This window comes from Haemorhous mexicanus, chromosome 19 (genome assembly GCF_027477595.1).
Source record: "Haemorhous mexicanus isolate bHaeMex1 chromosome 19, bHaeMex1.pri, whole genome shotgun sequence".
Lineage (NCBI taxonomy): Eukaryota > Metazoa > Chordata > Aves > Passeriformes > Fringillidae > Haemorhous > Haemorhous mexicanus.
The window spans coordinates 5617522-5633246 of NC_082359.1; the positions used below are offsets into that span (position 1 = coordinate 5617522).

Here is a 15725-nt window from a genome sequence, read left to right on the forward strand (position 1 = left end):
CCTGGCCCTGGAGGTGAAGGGCTCAGGGAACCAGCTTGGGGCTCAGGGATTAGACTTAGAAGAACAAGAATCTTCTGTGGTCTCCCATTTTCTTTCCTGCCTGGGGCAAGGAGCCAAGGCCCAGGCTGCAGACAGCAAGCCCCAACAGCCTCTGGATGCAATGGTGTTCATACCACACGGACATAGGTCTACCAGGACTTCCAAGCATCCAGTAACACAGCACAGCCAGCCTGGCCACCCAGGAGAGGTGTGGGGCCACCACTGCTCACTGCCAGCTACTTCTGCAGCATCAGGAGACCTCCAGATACTCTTATGGCTGAGGGAGCAAGTGTGCTTGGGCCTTGCACATAGGAAAATGCAGATATGTTGCAACAGCAAAAGAAAAATAATGTGCTGAAAATGGGAGAAAAAGAAATCACCAGTCATCAAGAACCAAGATGTTTTTTCACACTGCATTTGGCCCTGTAAGGCACTTTATCTGCCACTGCTACAGCAGCAAAAATATCTGGCAATGAAGAATTCACTGATTTGCTAATTACAGCTAGCAGGGGCTGAACTGCAGCAGGAAGCAGAAAACACACATTACAGCAGGCATCAGAGGAACAGCCAATCTGAAGAGCACTACAGCCCTTTCAACAGATCCAGTTTTACAGCATGTAACTGAAAATAAGTTCTATTTCCAACAAACATGTGAAGGCCCGTCAGTGGCAGAATCAAGACTGTGATTTTAGTGGGGCTGTCTAGGGTAATTCACTTGAGGGCAAACACAAAACCAACACCATCCACAGAATATTTAATGCAGCCTGCTTTTAAGCAAGAATTGCACAATGTGGAGCTAACAACCCTCATATATGACATTTCCCTATTATTCCAGCTACACCTTGGTACGAGCACAGCCAGTTTGAAATGCTGTGGCAGGGAGATGCCCCATCCCACTCCTGATCCACGTGTCAGGAGTCCCACCTGCAGTCCCTCGAATGCTGCTCAGCCTTTCCGTGCATCCCACACTCACAGGAGCTTCTGCACCCACAAATGGGCAGGAATCCCACATCCCTGGCCTGCTCAGTGACCCAAACTGCAGGCCAGGGCCTGACCTCCTGCCTGTGTACCTAAGAGAGGTCCTATGCTTCATGGAGACAAGCATTTCACTATGAAATAAATAATTAGTATTTGAAGTTACCTAAGAACTTGGTTCACATTTAGTCAGTTGGGTCCTTAAAGAACAATTCTGAGAGGATGAAAACTTTACTAAATGCACTCCTTTTACACTAATTCATGAGTACCTGAGAATAACTTTTTTGCTTAAAGAAAAAACATAGCCTTCAAGTATTTCTGGACTAAAAAGGTAAAAATTACTAATTTTTGAGTCCTAGCAATGCCATGTTGATACATTTATTTTTACAAGGTGCACTATAAAAACTGAGTCCCTCTGAAGGGTTTTCAAAGTCGGGGACATGAGTTTTGGAAGTGGCAGAGCAAACCACACGAAAGGAAGCTCTCCGCCCAGACAAACACAGCACCCAATGCCCCAGACCTCAGAGAACACTGCAGACACTCCTCAAGTTGCTGGGTAAGACCTTCCATGGATGATCCCTCAGCAAAACATCACCTGACTACAGCAAATGCCAACGCTGCCAAGAGTCACACAGGCTGTCCTGTACTCAGGTGTGGTGCAAGAAGTGAAAACATCTGGCTACACCTGCTTCCTCCTGAAGAGTGCACAGTGCTTCTCCAGGCTGGATCACACCACACAAAGGCTCATCCCACACACAAATGTCAGCTCATGTGCAGCAACCACAGCCCTGAGTGCAGGCTATGTATAGTTAAAATTGCTTTTCCTTTTTTTGGCCAATTATAAAAACTAAAGCCAAAAATCTCAAAGAATGGGAAGAAAACACCAAACACAAGCCCCAGTGTGGCTATCAGAAGTATCATTTCTGTCCTTCAGAATGGCACTGTCATCCTGGTGGATGACACAGGACTGCCCCTGCATCGTGATCATCAACTCTCTGGAGTCCCACACAGAGCAGCTATAAAACAAATCTGATCCCTTCCCTCTGCCAGCTGCAGAACAGGGCAAGCCCAAAACCTGCAGGAAAAGTCTGAGCAAAAGCAGGAAGGCAAATCCCATACTGCAAAGTGTAAGCAGTGAAGGAGGAAATGGGGTCCTCTTAGGGAATGCTGGTTTTAACAAGATCACAAAGTTAGCCAAACTTGTGAACTGCATCAGTTTAAACTCAAGTTAAAGAGAACCTCTCTAAAATTCTGTGTCATGCCTCAGTATACACATGGTTGTGTCCCCTGTTCTGCAAACTCAAGTTTGACAAGCTGGAGCCAAGTCCAGTTCAGCCTTTAAGAAAAGCTTACCCCACTTAAGAAACAGATGTAGGTGTACAGAAATTAATTTAAATGCACAGCTCTCTTAAAAATAGAAATATATCTTTAAGAAATGATCTCCATTTCCCCAGTCTCCAGTAACCAGTCTGCAGTTCACTGAGCACAGCCAGATCACTATCACCTTGGTGGTGACTGGAATGTTCAGAAGAAATCAGATGCCTTTCTTCTTTTGGGAAGCTGCAGCAAATTGTCCGTGATGGATGTAGTATCCTGAGATACTGGTGTCTGAGATACTGTCCTAGACTGTGGGGTGCTCTGGGGGGTTTGAGGTCCACTGGCTGGGGTCTTGTAACCAGGAGTTCCTGTGTGGGCTGGGGAGGGGGTGTAGCTGGCTCGCAGGGCTTTGTCGGTGTATTTACTTGCAGTCCTGTTTACAAGTCTTTGCAAAGCTGGTGACATTGCTGGGCTTAGTCCTTTTGGAGTCAGGCTGAAACAGAAGAAACAGTTTTAAGAGATTTTACAGTAAAGAAATCTGCCTTTATCAGGAAAAGCAATATTGCCTCCCAACATGAGTTCCCCCACAGAGCAGACCCACTGCCATGCTGCCTGCAGGTAAATGTAGCCTGTCTCTCTAGAGACACAAATGACAGAAAAACCTCCTACATCCCTCCCAAACCTGAGTGGCACTGACTTTTCCTTTGAGCCCATTCTGTCCTTCCTGTGACCCCTCCAAGCAACTCTTATCATGTCTCCCCTTTGCAATGAGGCAAGGCACTGACCCAGAGGCATCGCTGGGTGGCTGTAGGGCAGAGCAGTAATGCTGACAAAGTGTCAGGGACAGCCACCAGCCACTTTCCCTCAGGCATTAAGTTTTTTAATTTCTACATTTTTTATTTCTAAAAACTTTCAGTCCAAATGTACCTCTTCCTGCTTCCAGTATCCTTCCCTACCATCACTCCTCCCTTTCTACATGTGCTGATTTACATCTCATCAGATAATAGCCACCCCCAGTTCTGCTGTCAAAACAGAAGTCTCACCTGGCCAGATTTTCTGTCACTTTTCTAAGTGCCTCCTGCTTCTTTGCTCGGTTTTTAGCTGCCACTTCATTGGCCATCTTGAGTCCTAACCTCTCACGGCGTCCAGGCTCCAGGATCTATAAATGCATCACACAGATCATTGCCAAGGCACTCAAGAGTGCTGAAAAAATGAGTCAAAGCACCTTCAAAGCTGGATTCCAATGTACAGGGATCTAAAGCAGGGAGAAGTGGGGTCAGCCCACACCTCTTTGCTGCTGCATTAAAGCCAGAGAGGACAAAGACCTTCAACCTGCCTTAGCAAGTAACAAAAATTGTAAAACCAGTCCAGTCAAGGAAGCAGCCATTACCTCTGGCATTTCCTCCTGCTGTTTCTCCTAGACAAACAATGTCACCTGTGTCTTGCCTGGCCTGTAGCCAGCCAGCTCTCAGGCATACACAGACATTGTTAAACAGCAGGAGAACCAGTCAAGGCCTTTGGAGTCTGACAAAACAGAGGCACATACAGCAAATTACCTTTCTTTAACTAAGAGTCTCAGACATCTCATATTCAAAGACACCAGCAGGAGACAAGTAGCATGCAGGATTAGGTGCCATTAGCAAAGCCAGAGTGTCTTTCCTACTCTCAACTGATACATCTGCCTCAGGCTGCAACAGCCAGAAGATAAAGACAGAGGGAAATGCTAAATTTCCACCTATTCACACATTAAAATCAGAAAAATTGAGTGTCTTCAGCTTCCTCTGAAAGCTCCTCTGTCTGGGCCCACCACCAAGTGCAGAATCTCATTCTCCTGCCAGCAGTATGTGTTCCACCTCAGGTAGCTCAACCAAGGAGACTTCATGTGGATCCATGCTCACCTCCACCCTCCAAGCACAAACCAGATTACTAGTTTCAAGGACAGGGAACACCACCCAGAGATGTGTCACGCTTCATGTTAATCTATTACTTACTCACTTGCCTTTCCCTTCTTAGTTCTTCCCCCCCAGAAAAGAATGTCATGCTGACATGAAATACCTTGAAAGCTGGGCCAGGTGTTCTGTCCACATATGGTCTTTCTGACCCTTCCAGACGTAAAGGGGTGCTTTCAATTTCACCCCATGTCATAAAAGGTGACTCACTGACGCCTAAAAACAAATTTAACAAGTTATGCCCATGCAAGACATAAAAAAAAAATAAAAATAAGAGAGACAGAAGCAAATTAGGAAATGCAGCAAATTCATCACCAAAGGAGCCCCTCCACTGCAGAGGAAATCAGAGCCAATGTGAATAGGAACATGTGGTTCCCATTAAAAGGGATTGCCTGTAGCTGTGTCACCCTCTCAGTTACAACAACCAAGCACCACCCTTTCCATGTCTTCATTTTTCCATTTGCTAAGCTTTTGATTAGTGACACTTTAATTTTTCCCTCTACAGTACTAGTCCTCCCCTCTGCTGCTGTATGAAAACCCCTTGAACACAGGAAACTCCTTGAAAGTAAGAAAACAGGCAGAGGATTTAAGGACACGTAATAGCCAAGTGTACCCTCTAATCATCTCAGGGGCAGCCTGCACCAAACAGTGACTGCACCTTGTCTAACAGGTGTAGAAAGGACCCTAAGAGCCTGATTAAGTCTCTGGCGGGAAAATCCCCCTGTCCAGGGTTTGGAGAAGCCATTTACGATGGAGAAAGGAGGTGCTCCAAACGCCACCTACAGGGTTTCCAGAGGGAAAGCCCCAGTATGCTCAGGTGTTGGCAAAACCACAAAAGCACAGAGAAACAGCATGGCTGGTGCAGAACAGCTACAGATTCAGATAACACGTTTCAACTCGAAGAAAAATAATCAGCTTGTTCTAACTGAAAGTACCCCACAGCTAGATGATTCCTGAGCAATGGCACAGCAACTTCAGAGTCTCTTGGTGCAGTGTGACTTCTCCTACCAGTGTACTGGACTAGGATTTAAGCCCTGCATCCAGCTGGCATACACAGCATGAGGTTTTACCTCCTCATCTAACCCTGTAATGACACCCGAATGTTGAACAGAGCAACAAATAAGTGCAGTAATACTCCTCTTAAAGCAGAAGAAATAAGAAAACCCTCTTACCTGGGGCAGGAGAGGGGGTAGCCACAAATCCATACCCATTCACTTTTGGAGAATCTTGGGGGATCAATTCTTTCCCATCGGGCCCCACTTTGCCCTGTTTGTACTGAAATAAAAAAACCAAAGTTATTCATGTGGAGAAAGGTGAGAGTCATCTGCATCCAACACACACACACAGTTCTGGGGGATGAACCACACCAGAGAGCAAAGCCTAACTAGATTTGAATCAGAATTAAAATTATCCAACCTGAGCGTTGAGGGCTGCAGCTTGTTGGAGCTGGGATTTGCTCACAGCTTGGCTAAAAGGGTCCTTCACAAAACGTGTGTTTCGATGCACAACTTCCCTGGGCTTCTTAAAAACTTCACTCTCATCAGGTACACCTTGAAAAGCAAAATGCCTCTTAAAAAAGAGCTCTTTACTTCACTGATTCACAGAAATTATCAATTGTACATTTATAGCCAAAAAAGAAAAGTACATTTACAAAAATATGTATTTTTCTCTAGCAACAAACAGACTAACAAGTCCAAGGAGGACTCTGAGCAGAAGCAAACAACGAATGAAGATGACAACAAGTGCTCATCAAGAAGAAAGACCAAGAAAGAGCTTTGGCTGCTGAAAACAAGTACTTCTGTAATACTGATGAGCTTTTCAATGGCAAATAGAACATGATCAAACTTTGGAATCAGAGGCCAAGAAAAAAAGGAAAAAACCCACTTTTTAAAAGCAACCTTACAAAGAAAAAGCACAGCCTTGCCTGTAAGAGCTGCTGAGTCACATAGGGAAATGCTGTAAGCACTGTCTGGAGCCAATGCCTCACCTGTGGGATAATACATGAGGGTGTTTCGAGCTGTGTATTCCCAGGTATCCAGCCCAGCTTTCACGTTCTCCAGAGCTTGCTGCTCGGCTGAAGGAAGTGCCAGGTTTTCATTTTGTCGCTGAAAGGGCAATGGAAAAAATTTTAAAAGGTTAAAAAAAAAGTCTGAAGCAGCCTCCTGCAATTTTTTATTCAGGTAGACACAACTTGGGAGAGCTCAGTCACAAGTTCAGCCACCTGCCCTAGAACACTGTGCATAAGGTATGTAACAGACTGTGAGGGATAGTTGGGATAAAGAAAATAACATTCCATCAAGAAACAGCAGCAAACACCCAGATGTCAGTGCCAAACCTCATGAAAACGCACTTCATCCCACTTCCATCAGTGTGCCAGCTGCTCACTGCTGGAGGTTAAAGACTGACAAGGCAGGCCCAGAGCAGCACTTGGACCTCCCCTGCAGGTGGCTGAGGAAGGCAGCACAGCCAGCCATGCTCATGCAGCTCTGTGCTTCAGCAGCTGAGTGGGTTACCACTGATAACAGAAGCTGAAAACTGAAATAAGACAGACAAACTGCAAATAATGAGGGGCTGATAGACAAACGGCAGGAAGTGTGCTCAGCTGCTCTCCCTGGTGTTGCTGCTTACAGAAGAGGCTGCCAAGGACAGCAACACACTCTGTGCAGTGCTTTGCAGTCTCAAAGCTGTCAGAAGAGACAAAGCCTCAACAACTAAGCCAGCACTGCTCTTATGTGACAGAAGGGGAAAAACGGGACTGCACAAGGCAGCAAAGAGCAGTCACAGGACACAGGAAACTGAGTCTTAGCAGAAGCAGAGTGAAATGGCATTTCCCTGCTGTGTGCCTCTGGCAGAGCAGGGGCAGAGCAGAGCCATTCCCTACCCGGGTGTACTCCTCCTCAGCGCTGTACAGCCAGGCGTGCTTGACCTTCTCCTTCTCCTTGGCCACCTCCATGATCTGCTCAAAGGAAGCGTTATCCTCACTCGTGTGCTTGGCCAGGAATGTGTCCAGGCTGGGAAGAGCATCTTTCTCATCCTTTTCTGCTTCTCCTACCAAGAGAAGGGAAGAAGCCTGAGGAAGGTTAATGCCTCCCTCTCTAGGGGAGCACTGGATCTACCTCTTGACCCTCCTGGCAGCAAGCCTTCCACACACACACACCAATAACTACCATCAAGCTTAGCCAAGACATAGATACACACCCACTGGTGCAGTAATAAATCAGGTTTGGAACACATATTACCAGCTTTCAACAAACCCTTTTATGGCATTTATAGCAATTTATTTTAAAGGTGAAATAAACAAGTGGCCAGCTGCTGGTAGACAATTTATTTTTGGAAGAATTCAGCTAGAGAAACATAGTTCTCCTACCTTCCTCTGCAGTCTTGATGCCAGCTTTAGATTTATGTCCTACTGGAAGGCTACCTGGATGCACTTCTGGGGTTTCAAACGTGGCTGGGGTAACATCTGCCACAAAAAAAAAAAACCAAAAAAACCCCCAAAAAAACAAAAAAACAAAACAAAAAAAAAAAAAAACAAAACAAAACAAAACAAAAAAAAACAACCGCCTGGTTACTGGAGCACACAACAGGATTTGCTGTAAGGATGATGTATCAAACATATCAAGAGAATAAAAATTAAATTAAAAACTTGTGAAAAGAACTCCACAGTGCTCTATTCAATTCTGTCTCAACCTCCAGACAAGATTTTGGCCTCATCTAAGACATTTTTCTCCTGCTGGGAGAAATTCCCAGGAGAGCCACAGCCCAGTGTATTTGTCACCCTACATCCTGCTTTTGCCAACAGCAGCAGCAGATCAAACTGAGCCCGGGGCAGGGCCAGCACCTGCAGCAGGGGAGGAAGGGACAGCACCTGGTGACACCTGCCCTTTGTCACAAGAAAGCCACTTACCCAAACCCCACTGCAAGAGCTCAGCCAGGGGCTGGGCTTTAACAAACACCTGAACTGGAAGTGAAAGAAAACACAAAACAGAACACTGGATACCTGCTGTGGGAACCCCTGATAACCATGAACTTCCCACACCTTCTGTCCCTGATAGATGAAAATCTCAAATGTCTGTAGATGCAACAAGAACCCCTAAAACTACAAACCAAAATAAGTATTCAAAATATAGCTTAGAATTTCTCATAGTATAGAGCACATAACATTCCCTAGGGAGCAGGAACTTGGCAAAAGAAGCCGCCAAGGAATGGTTATTAAGGGGCTGCTTTTTCCAAAACCCTTCCCTCAAGGAGTTATTAGACACCATCAAAGAGAATTCAGCACAAGCCACCAGTCACTGGCTGCTGCCCAAACTGGTACACTTGGCTCTCATGCAACATCAACCTTGAATCTTTAAGATAAGCATTGCCTGCTCAAAGTTAGATAAAGAAGAGCAGCAATATCAGATACAAACCCCTCATGCCCCACTGAGCCAGATCTTACAGGGTGCAGGTGTGTCCCTCGACGATTTGTTCAAGGAAGAGCCAAACTTGATAGCAATTTGTCTCATTTTCTCCAAGTCGCCGTTTTCCTCAGCCTCCAGATAGTCCTTCTGTGCTCGTAGCTTCTCCACATCGGGAAAAAAGTCTCGCTGGATGATCTTCTCTAAGCTCTGCAAAGACAGAGACAGCTGCAGTGCCCCGCTGGGACACCTGGAGCGCCGGCCCAGCTCGGGGCCAGCGGTGCAAAGCCAGGGCAGGCCGGGCGGTCCCGGGCCGGTGGCAGAGCGCTGCCAGCTGTCACCTCAGGAGGGGCGGGAGCCCGAGGGGCGGCCCCGGCACTACTTCCACCGAGCCGCGGTTGCAGCGGGCAGCGGCCGCGGGCCGACCCTTCCCCGCGGAGCCCAGACGAGCCCCGCCGCGCTGGAAGCGCTCGGCCCAAGCACCAGCGGGGCGGACGCTCCCGGGCTTGGGCTTGGGCCCGCCGCCTTACCTCGATATAGGCCTCCTCATCCAAGATCTTCTTCGGGTGCCTCGCGGCCGGCGACACCACCTCCTTCCCCGTCACGGCGACGGGGCCCGCGGCAGGAGCCGGCACCAGAGCGGCGGGAGAAGCCGGGGGCACCGGTATCGCCTCCATGGCGTCGGAACCGCTCCGCTCCTCCTCCTCCGCCGCCGCGGACGCGACTGGCAGTGACGTCACATTTCCGCGCCGCGGGATCGGAATGCGCGCCCCGCCCCGAGAAGCGAGCGCGCCCCCTGCCGGTCCGGAGGACCCGGGCGGTGCCGGGCCGTGACAGCGGCGGCTCCGGGTCGGGATGGGAACCGGGCTGGGAACCGGGATACACACGGGATGGGAACCGGGATGGGAACCGGGCTGGGAACCGGGATACACACGGGATGGGAACCGGGCTGGGAACCGGGATACATACGGGATGGGAACAGGGTGGGAACCGGGATACACACGGGCTGGAACCGGGATACGCACGGGATGGGAACCGGGATGGGACGCGGGATGGGCGCCGGGCGGACCCCCCAACGCCCCCACGGTCTCTTCAGACTTCTCAGAAAGACCCGGGCTGCGGGGAGCGGAGCCCGGCTGGCTGCCCCGGTGCCAGGGCAGGTTTATTGATGTCGCTGCTTTCCAGCCCGTGACTTCTCCTCAGCCCCGCCGGGAGCCCGGACACGGCCCCTTGTGCCAGGGCTGGCAGAGGGGTGAGGGCAAAGGCTGCCCGTGCCAGCCCTCTCAGCACAGCAGGTTCATCACCTCTCCCCAGGGCTATGGGGAGAAACCCGCGTTCCTTTGTTATGAAACAAATCGCTTGTCCAGCAAGTTCAACCCCAAAAGCAACTCTAGATGCCACTGAGGTACTGCAAACAGGAAACATTCATTTGCAGGATATTTTGCAAATCTACATCAATAAAACAAGCACAAATAATACGAGCACAGAGCAAAGACAAGAAGGGGAGTTTCTCTTTCTCTTAAAGCACACACATTTAACACCGGTACAGCTCTGTCCCCTGCACGTCCTGCCTGCCCAGTCATTTGCCATGTGAACTCGGTTTGGAAGAGGCATGTGACAGTGCCATGTCTGCTTCTACCTGTCCTCCTCCTGAGAACCACAGAGGTTCTCTTTTTCTGCATTAGCCCCCTCGGGTTACCCCCTGAGCCTGTCAGCCACGGGCAGGGGGTGCCTGGTGCTCCCTGTGGGCACTAACAGCTCTCCTTGGGGGGCTGCTTGGCCTGGAGGGTCAGTGCCGAGGCAGTCGCCCTCTTCTGATGCCGCCACTTCGCCCGACGGTTTTTAAACCAAACCTGGAAAGTGCAAAACAAAAAAGGGCTTTTGCATGTCAAGTGTCACAGGGAGGGGAACAGGCAGTGGCCCTCCTGGGCTGTAAGGTACTGTGATGGAAAGGCTTGATACAAAACGTAATCAGTGCCTCTGCTGCTGTCTTGCTCGGGTACATGTGAGGGGCACAAGGGAGTTGGGACAAATTCAGAAGTCACACAGATCACTTAGGTGAGGAACACACCCTTGGGTGAAGGGGATGAGCAGCAGAGCTGGGCATGTCTGTGGGTGATTCTGGGAGAGAGGCAACATGTGAGTCTGTGGGACTGGGTGCCAGTACAAATTAGCCCGGCTGAAATGGTTTATGTTCTTCCATTGTTCACCAAACTTAAACTCTCTTTTGTCAAATGCACAAGGATGGATGTTAAAACGAGGCCATGGGTCTGCAGCTCCCCAAAAAAAGGCAGCACAACACCCCAGTGTGTGTTCCTGGGGGGCTGCAGGAACACAAGAGCTCTGCCCTCGGCAGTGGCAGGATCTCACCTCGACCCTCTCCTCCTTGAGGTGGATGCGGTTTGCCAGGTGCTCGCGGGTCACCACGTCCGGGTACTGGTTCTGGTGGAACAGCGTCTCCAGCGCCTGCAGCTGCTCCTCGCTGAAGATGGTGCGGTGCCGGCGCGTGCGGCGCTGCAGCTGCTGCTGCAGGCTCTGCAGCTGCTGCAGGCTCTGCAGCTCACCAGCCTTCTCCTGGGAGCTCCTGCACACCCTGAGCGCCGGCTGCAAGAGCCGCACGGGCCAGGGCAGCCGTGCATCTGCGAGGGGACGGGGACAGCAGCAGGGTTACAGGTGTGGGGCTCAAACACTCGCCGTGCTCAAGGCAGCTCGGGCACGAGTTGCATCCCTGCTTCTGTTTGGAAGGAGGCAGCCAGTCACCTGGAGCGGGTGCCAAGCTGAGTGGTCACTATGGAAGTGGGAGAAGAGTTTAGGGCATGACTCTGGGAGAAGAATGCAGGTGGTGAGCACTGGTTGGGTTTTCTTTGTTCACATAGTTGCACTATGGCCAGCTCCAGAAAACAACTGCAAACTCACAGCCCAGCAAAGATCTGTGTTTCAGCCCCGTCACAAGGGAATTCTGAACTTTCAGGATGCTCTTGAATTGTATTTTTAAGGATTTGCTACTTTTTATTTTCCACAGTAATTTTCCTAGACATAGCCAAAACCTTTCCTTAAAGGATAGGTGAGGTTCCCCAGGGCTGGTGATGTCAGGAAGCACAGGAACAGCTCTGCACATGGGCACCATGGCCATGGGGCCCCACACTCCACAGAGAGCCTGCACCCCTAGAAGCATCATTCTCTCAAGAGTTTCACAGTAACCAGTAATATCCACTGACAGTCAGCACCCTCTGCTTTTCAAGCCCTGGCAGCATTCCAGGTGAAAGTTTCCACTCTCAGGAACCTGCTGAGAACAGCTCGGTTTGCTGGGCCTCGGGCCCAAGACCACCATGGCCAGATGCCATCTTGCCACTTAACAGCCAGGTTTTTCCCTGCCCACAGCACTGGCACCAGCCCCTCTGCGAGCCCACACCTGAACCAAACCCAAACTCACCCAGCCCAAACTCACCCAGCCCAAACTCACCCAGCCCAAACTCACCCAGCCAAGCTGGCAGGTCCTGCAGGGAACGGGCACTCGTGTGAGAACAGCAGCAGCAGCTGCAGCCTGCCCTTTCCAGCTCTTCCTCCTCTTCCTCCTCTTCCTCCTCCTGCAGGGAGCTGGCTGGGATGGCCTCCAGCTCACAGGGTCTCTGGGGTGTGCAGTCCAAGATGCTCCGCAGGCACAGTGGCACCAAGACCTGGGGGCTCTTCTCCGCGGGGCTGGCGAGGATGTCCTCGATGCTGAACGGACGTGGCTTCTTCAGGCCTCTCCTGCTGGCATCAGCCCCTGGCACTGGCTCTGCAGACATGCTGTGCCAGCAGCCCAGCTGGGGGGCTTTGCTCTCCCTTCACTGGCTCCCTAGTGGGGCTTTGCTAGGGAAAGGACAGCTTATGTGGCTTTTAAAATGGACTGGCAAAGCCATCCAAAGCCATGGCTTTGTCTTGGCGTTTCAAGTGACTGTCATTCTTGCAGCTGAGTTTTTATTTTACACACACACACTCTTTTCCTTCCTCTGACCTAGCTGTGTTATGACTGAAGCCACTCTAAATATATATATATAGAGAGAGAGATATAATCCCTTTGGAAAGAAAACCGTAAACCCCCCTGCAAATAAAATAAATTCTAACTAATCTTGGCAGCTTTGTGAAGGGTTAGTGTGGATCTAAGATTTAGCTAATCCCACAAAAATGACTGGAGAAGGAAATCTGATTTCTCCATCTCGGGTGTAGATTTGAGGTGGTTATGATCTCCATTGTGCTGCAGCCTCCTATCCAAGGAAGGGGGAGGATAGCTGTTCCCAGCCCGGAAATGGACCAGAGGATTAACTCCTTAAAAGAAGCAAATTATCCCTTTCTCTGGCCAAATGAAAGCTTTCCCATCAAAAGAGAGCTGTCATATCATACAATATGAGAGAAGAGAGAGTTCAGCTTAATAAAAAATCATTTTTAATGACAGCACAGCCTTTGGCTTTGCCAGAATTCTCTGTGAAAGTTGATTTATTTTCTGCTGAAAGCAGAGAAATTGTATTTTCCCTCCTTCCCCTTTCCCCCATCTCTGCTGCCCTAATCACTGTAATAACACAGATGCTTTGCATGTATCCAACATACTCTTTGTAAGGATTCAAAGCCTTTAATAAATTAGATTACGAGCTGCTTGCAGCAGCTCTGCACCACAGCCTAGTGGTATGTAACCACCTCCCATGCAGCTGTGTGGGGAAGGGAAGGGGAGGATTGTTGCTGCTGGTGCCTCTGTGTGCTCTCAGGGAGGTGCCACAGCCATCCAGGCAGGAGTGTGGTCTCACACATCCAGGAGTCTGGACTCAGTACCACAGCCAATTTTCCCAAAGCCAGTTAAATTCCCAGCTCCTGCCCAGCCAGAGAAACTGCGGAGAGGCCATGGCCAAGATTCAGGATGGGAAGGGAAGCCTGGCTCTGCCCCTCCCAAGGACAAACAGCAAGGTCTGGCAGCTGAGATCCACAGGAGGAGAAAGAACATCTTGGATCCTGTGTTTTTAACTGACTGAGTAGCTGGGAATAAAAGAGAAGGTGTGGTGGAGATCAGGTTGCTTAGCAAAGTTTAAGCCCAAGTTCCCTCACCCTCAGTGCAGTTTAAGGCAAGGTGAGAAGCGAGGCCTCAGGAGCTCACGTGGGGAGCGCTCACACCTGCTGTTCCCTTGCAGTCCCTCTCATGGTACCCCAAGGAGACACACGGGTGTGTGCTGTGAAACCACTGCACACCAAAGATCCTGGACAGCTCAGCAATGCCTCAGCGTCCAGCATCTCTCCTTCCACTCCCCAGGAGAGCCTCTCTCAGCTCCCTTCTTCTCTCCTCAGCCCTGCTCACTGCCTGTCCTTTCCCACCTGCAGGTCCCTCAGTGCAGGGAAGAGATGCCCCATAGCTGTTCTACTTGTGACTCACTTCAAACCAAACTGCTGCTTTTCCTTCCATCCCTTTATTGGCCTCTCCTTCAGCTGTTCCAATGGTGTAACTTGGATTACAACTGAGCTCTGCAAATCTTTACCTTTGGGGACAAAAGCACCTTTGTAGCTGCTCAGTCTGGACATGTTCACTCTGCTCTGCCAAGGTCTCAGCACTCCAGAGAGGCACTGGGGATGCCCTAATTCCAGAGATCACTGGAACTGCTCCCAGCTTTTATGCATGTACCCAAACCCTGACACAAGGGGAGGATGTGGGGCCAGGTTCTGCTCCCCACTCTGTGCTGGTCCACAGGGGCCACAGGGCCGGTGAGCTGGGATGTGCCATGGGCAGGGGCAGGATCTGACCAGCTCTGTTCAGATGCCTGAAGAGGATTAATTCTCCTTCCCCATCCTTAACAAAGGATGCCTTTCCCTGGGCATCCTGTCCCAGCCCTGCCTTCCCACCACACACGCACTTAGCCTATTAGGATCTCTGCTGATTGCTTTCTTTCATTCCTCCCATACCTTTCACTACAGAAAATGGACTGGTAATACTTCTTTTATCAAAGAATTATGGGATTTAGGACCCAGATTGTACAAAGAGACTTTTGATAGCTGCTGGTAATCAAATCCCAATCGGCAGACACTTCTCTGCACCCTGTTACCAGAGAGGAATAAAGGAAGGGGATTTCTGATGTACTGTTTACTGAGCCTCTGGGAGATAGGATCGCTGGGCTATTTCATATTAGAAAAGGAAAGGAAAATAAAACAAGAAAGAAAAAAACATGCAGACAAGAGAAGACAATATAGATATAGATAAAAAGAAAAGAAACAGGTTCTTATAATTTTCTTATTGGTTAAGGAGATTCCAAAGCCATTATAGAGGATTAGCAAAAAGGTTAATCTGCTTTAGCTGTTCACTTGTCAAAAGTGAATTTATAGGGTTTGAAAATCCTTCCTATGGTGAAACAAGAAAAAAATCCCTATTTCCCTCCTCTGCCCCTCCCTTCTGCAGGCAGCACAAGGTGATGGGGACAGGAACACTGGAAAACCCACAGCATGGTAGCACCCTCCTCTGCCTTGCCCCTGCCTGTGTGCTGGCACCCATGGGAGCTCTCCTTTGGCAGCGCTTCTGCCCACTCCCTATCACCAGTGTGGGGTGGCTGTGATGCTGAGGAAATGGAGGATCAGATGGGAAGGATGAAACCATCCCCCTGCACTTCTCTGCCTTACCTGGGACAAATCCTGGGCTCTTTCACTCATTGATATTGGCAGCAGTCAGGGCAAACCTGGACTCCTGGCTGGATTTGGGATTCCAGACTGATTTCTAAAGCAGAACAGAAATGGTGGCTGCTGACAAATGTTGCCAAAAACTACAGTCCAGGGGCTTTCCATCCCCAAAGGAAGTGCTCAGCCCGGGATCCACGTCTCAGTGCCTTCCTGGCCACCCAGTGGAGCCACTGGTGCATGCCAGCTGTGTTTTCCTGGGCTGCCCGTGCCATGACTCATCCAAGCAAAGGATGCACATTACTCGATCCAGAATCACTGTGAGAAAGAACCCAGGGTAAAAACAAGCCTTCAAAATCAAAACCAAGAAACATTTTCTGTGTAGCTGAAATTTAGTGGGATGTGCTAGTCAGGTGTTAAA

At 49.6% G+C, this 15725-nt stretch overlaps 2 protein-coding genes across 2 annotated transcripts; both read right to left on the bottom strand.

Moving 5' to 3' along the window:
* Positions 1–776: 776 nt before the first annotated feature.
* On the bottom strand, positions 777–9405 carry ESS2 (ess-2 splicing factor homolog). The gene is made up of 10 exons (XM_059863801.1): positions 9211–9405; positions 8722–8890; positions 7648–7743; positions 7162–7328; positions 6268–6385; positions 5697–5830; positions 5453–5555; positions 4387–4496; positions 3375–3490; positions 777–2824 (listed from the first exon to the last, which is right to left on the bottom strand). Exons 1-10 carry the CDS (start codon positions 9355–9357, stop codon positions 2539–2541), a joined length of 1446 nt encoding a protein of 481 aa, XP_059719784.1. The 5' UTR covers positions 9358–9405; the 3' UTR covers positions 777–2538.
* A 782-nt stretch (positions 9406–10187) lies between these two features.
* Positions 10188–12687, bottom strand: GSC2 (goosecoid homeobox 2). Its single transcript, XM_059863805.1, has 3 exons — positions 12159–12687; positions 11051–11319; positions 10188–10533 (listed from the first exon to the last, which is right to left on the bottom strand). Exons 1-3 carry the CDS (start codon positions 12466–12468, stop codon positions 10432–10434), a joined length of 681 nt encoding a protein of 226 aa, XP_059719788.1. The 5' UTR covers positions 12469–12687; the 3' UTR covers positions 10188–10431.
* Positions 12688–15725: the final 3038 nt, after the last annotated feature.

Excerpts from the sequence above, each read along its gene's own strand:
- ESS2 (XM_059863801.1), bottom strand. The coding sequence starts at position 9,357 with ATGGAGGCGATACCGGTGCCCCCGGCTTCTCCCGCCGCTCTGGTGCCG. Across the intron at positions 8,891-9,210 it reads ATGAGGAGGCCTATATCGAG|AGCTTAGAGAAGATCATCCA; the intron begins GTAAGGCGGCGG and ends CTGTCTTTGCAG. Across the intron at positions 4,497-5,452 it reads TACCCCCTCTCCTGCCCCAG|GCGTCAGTGAGTCACCTTTT; the intron begins GTAAGAGGGTTT and ends ATTTGTTTTTAG.
- GSC2 (XM_059863805.1), bottom strand. The coding sequence starts at position 12,468 with ATGTCTGCAGAGCCAGTGCCAGGGGCTGATGCCAGCAGGAGAGGCCTG. Across the intron at positions 11,320-12,158 it reads GGACCTGCCAGCTTGGCTGG|ATGCACGGCTGCCCTGGCCC; the intron begins GTGAGTTTGGGC and ends GTCCCCTCGCAG. Across the intron at positions 10,534-11,050 it reads TCAAGGAGGAGAGGGTCGAG|GTTTGGTTTAAAAACCGTCG; the intron begins GTGAGATCCTGC and ends TGCACTTTCCAG.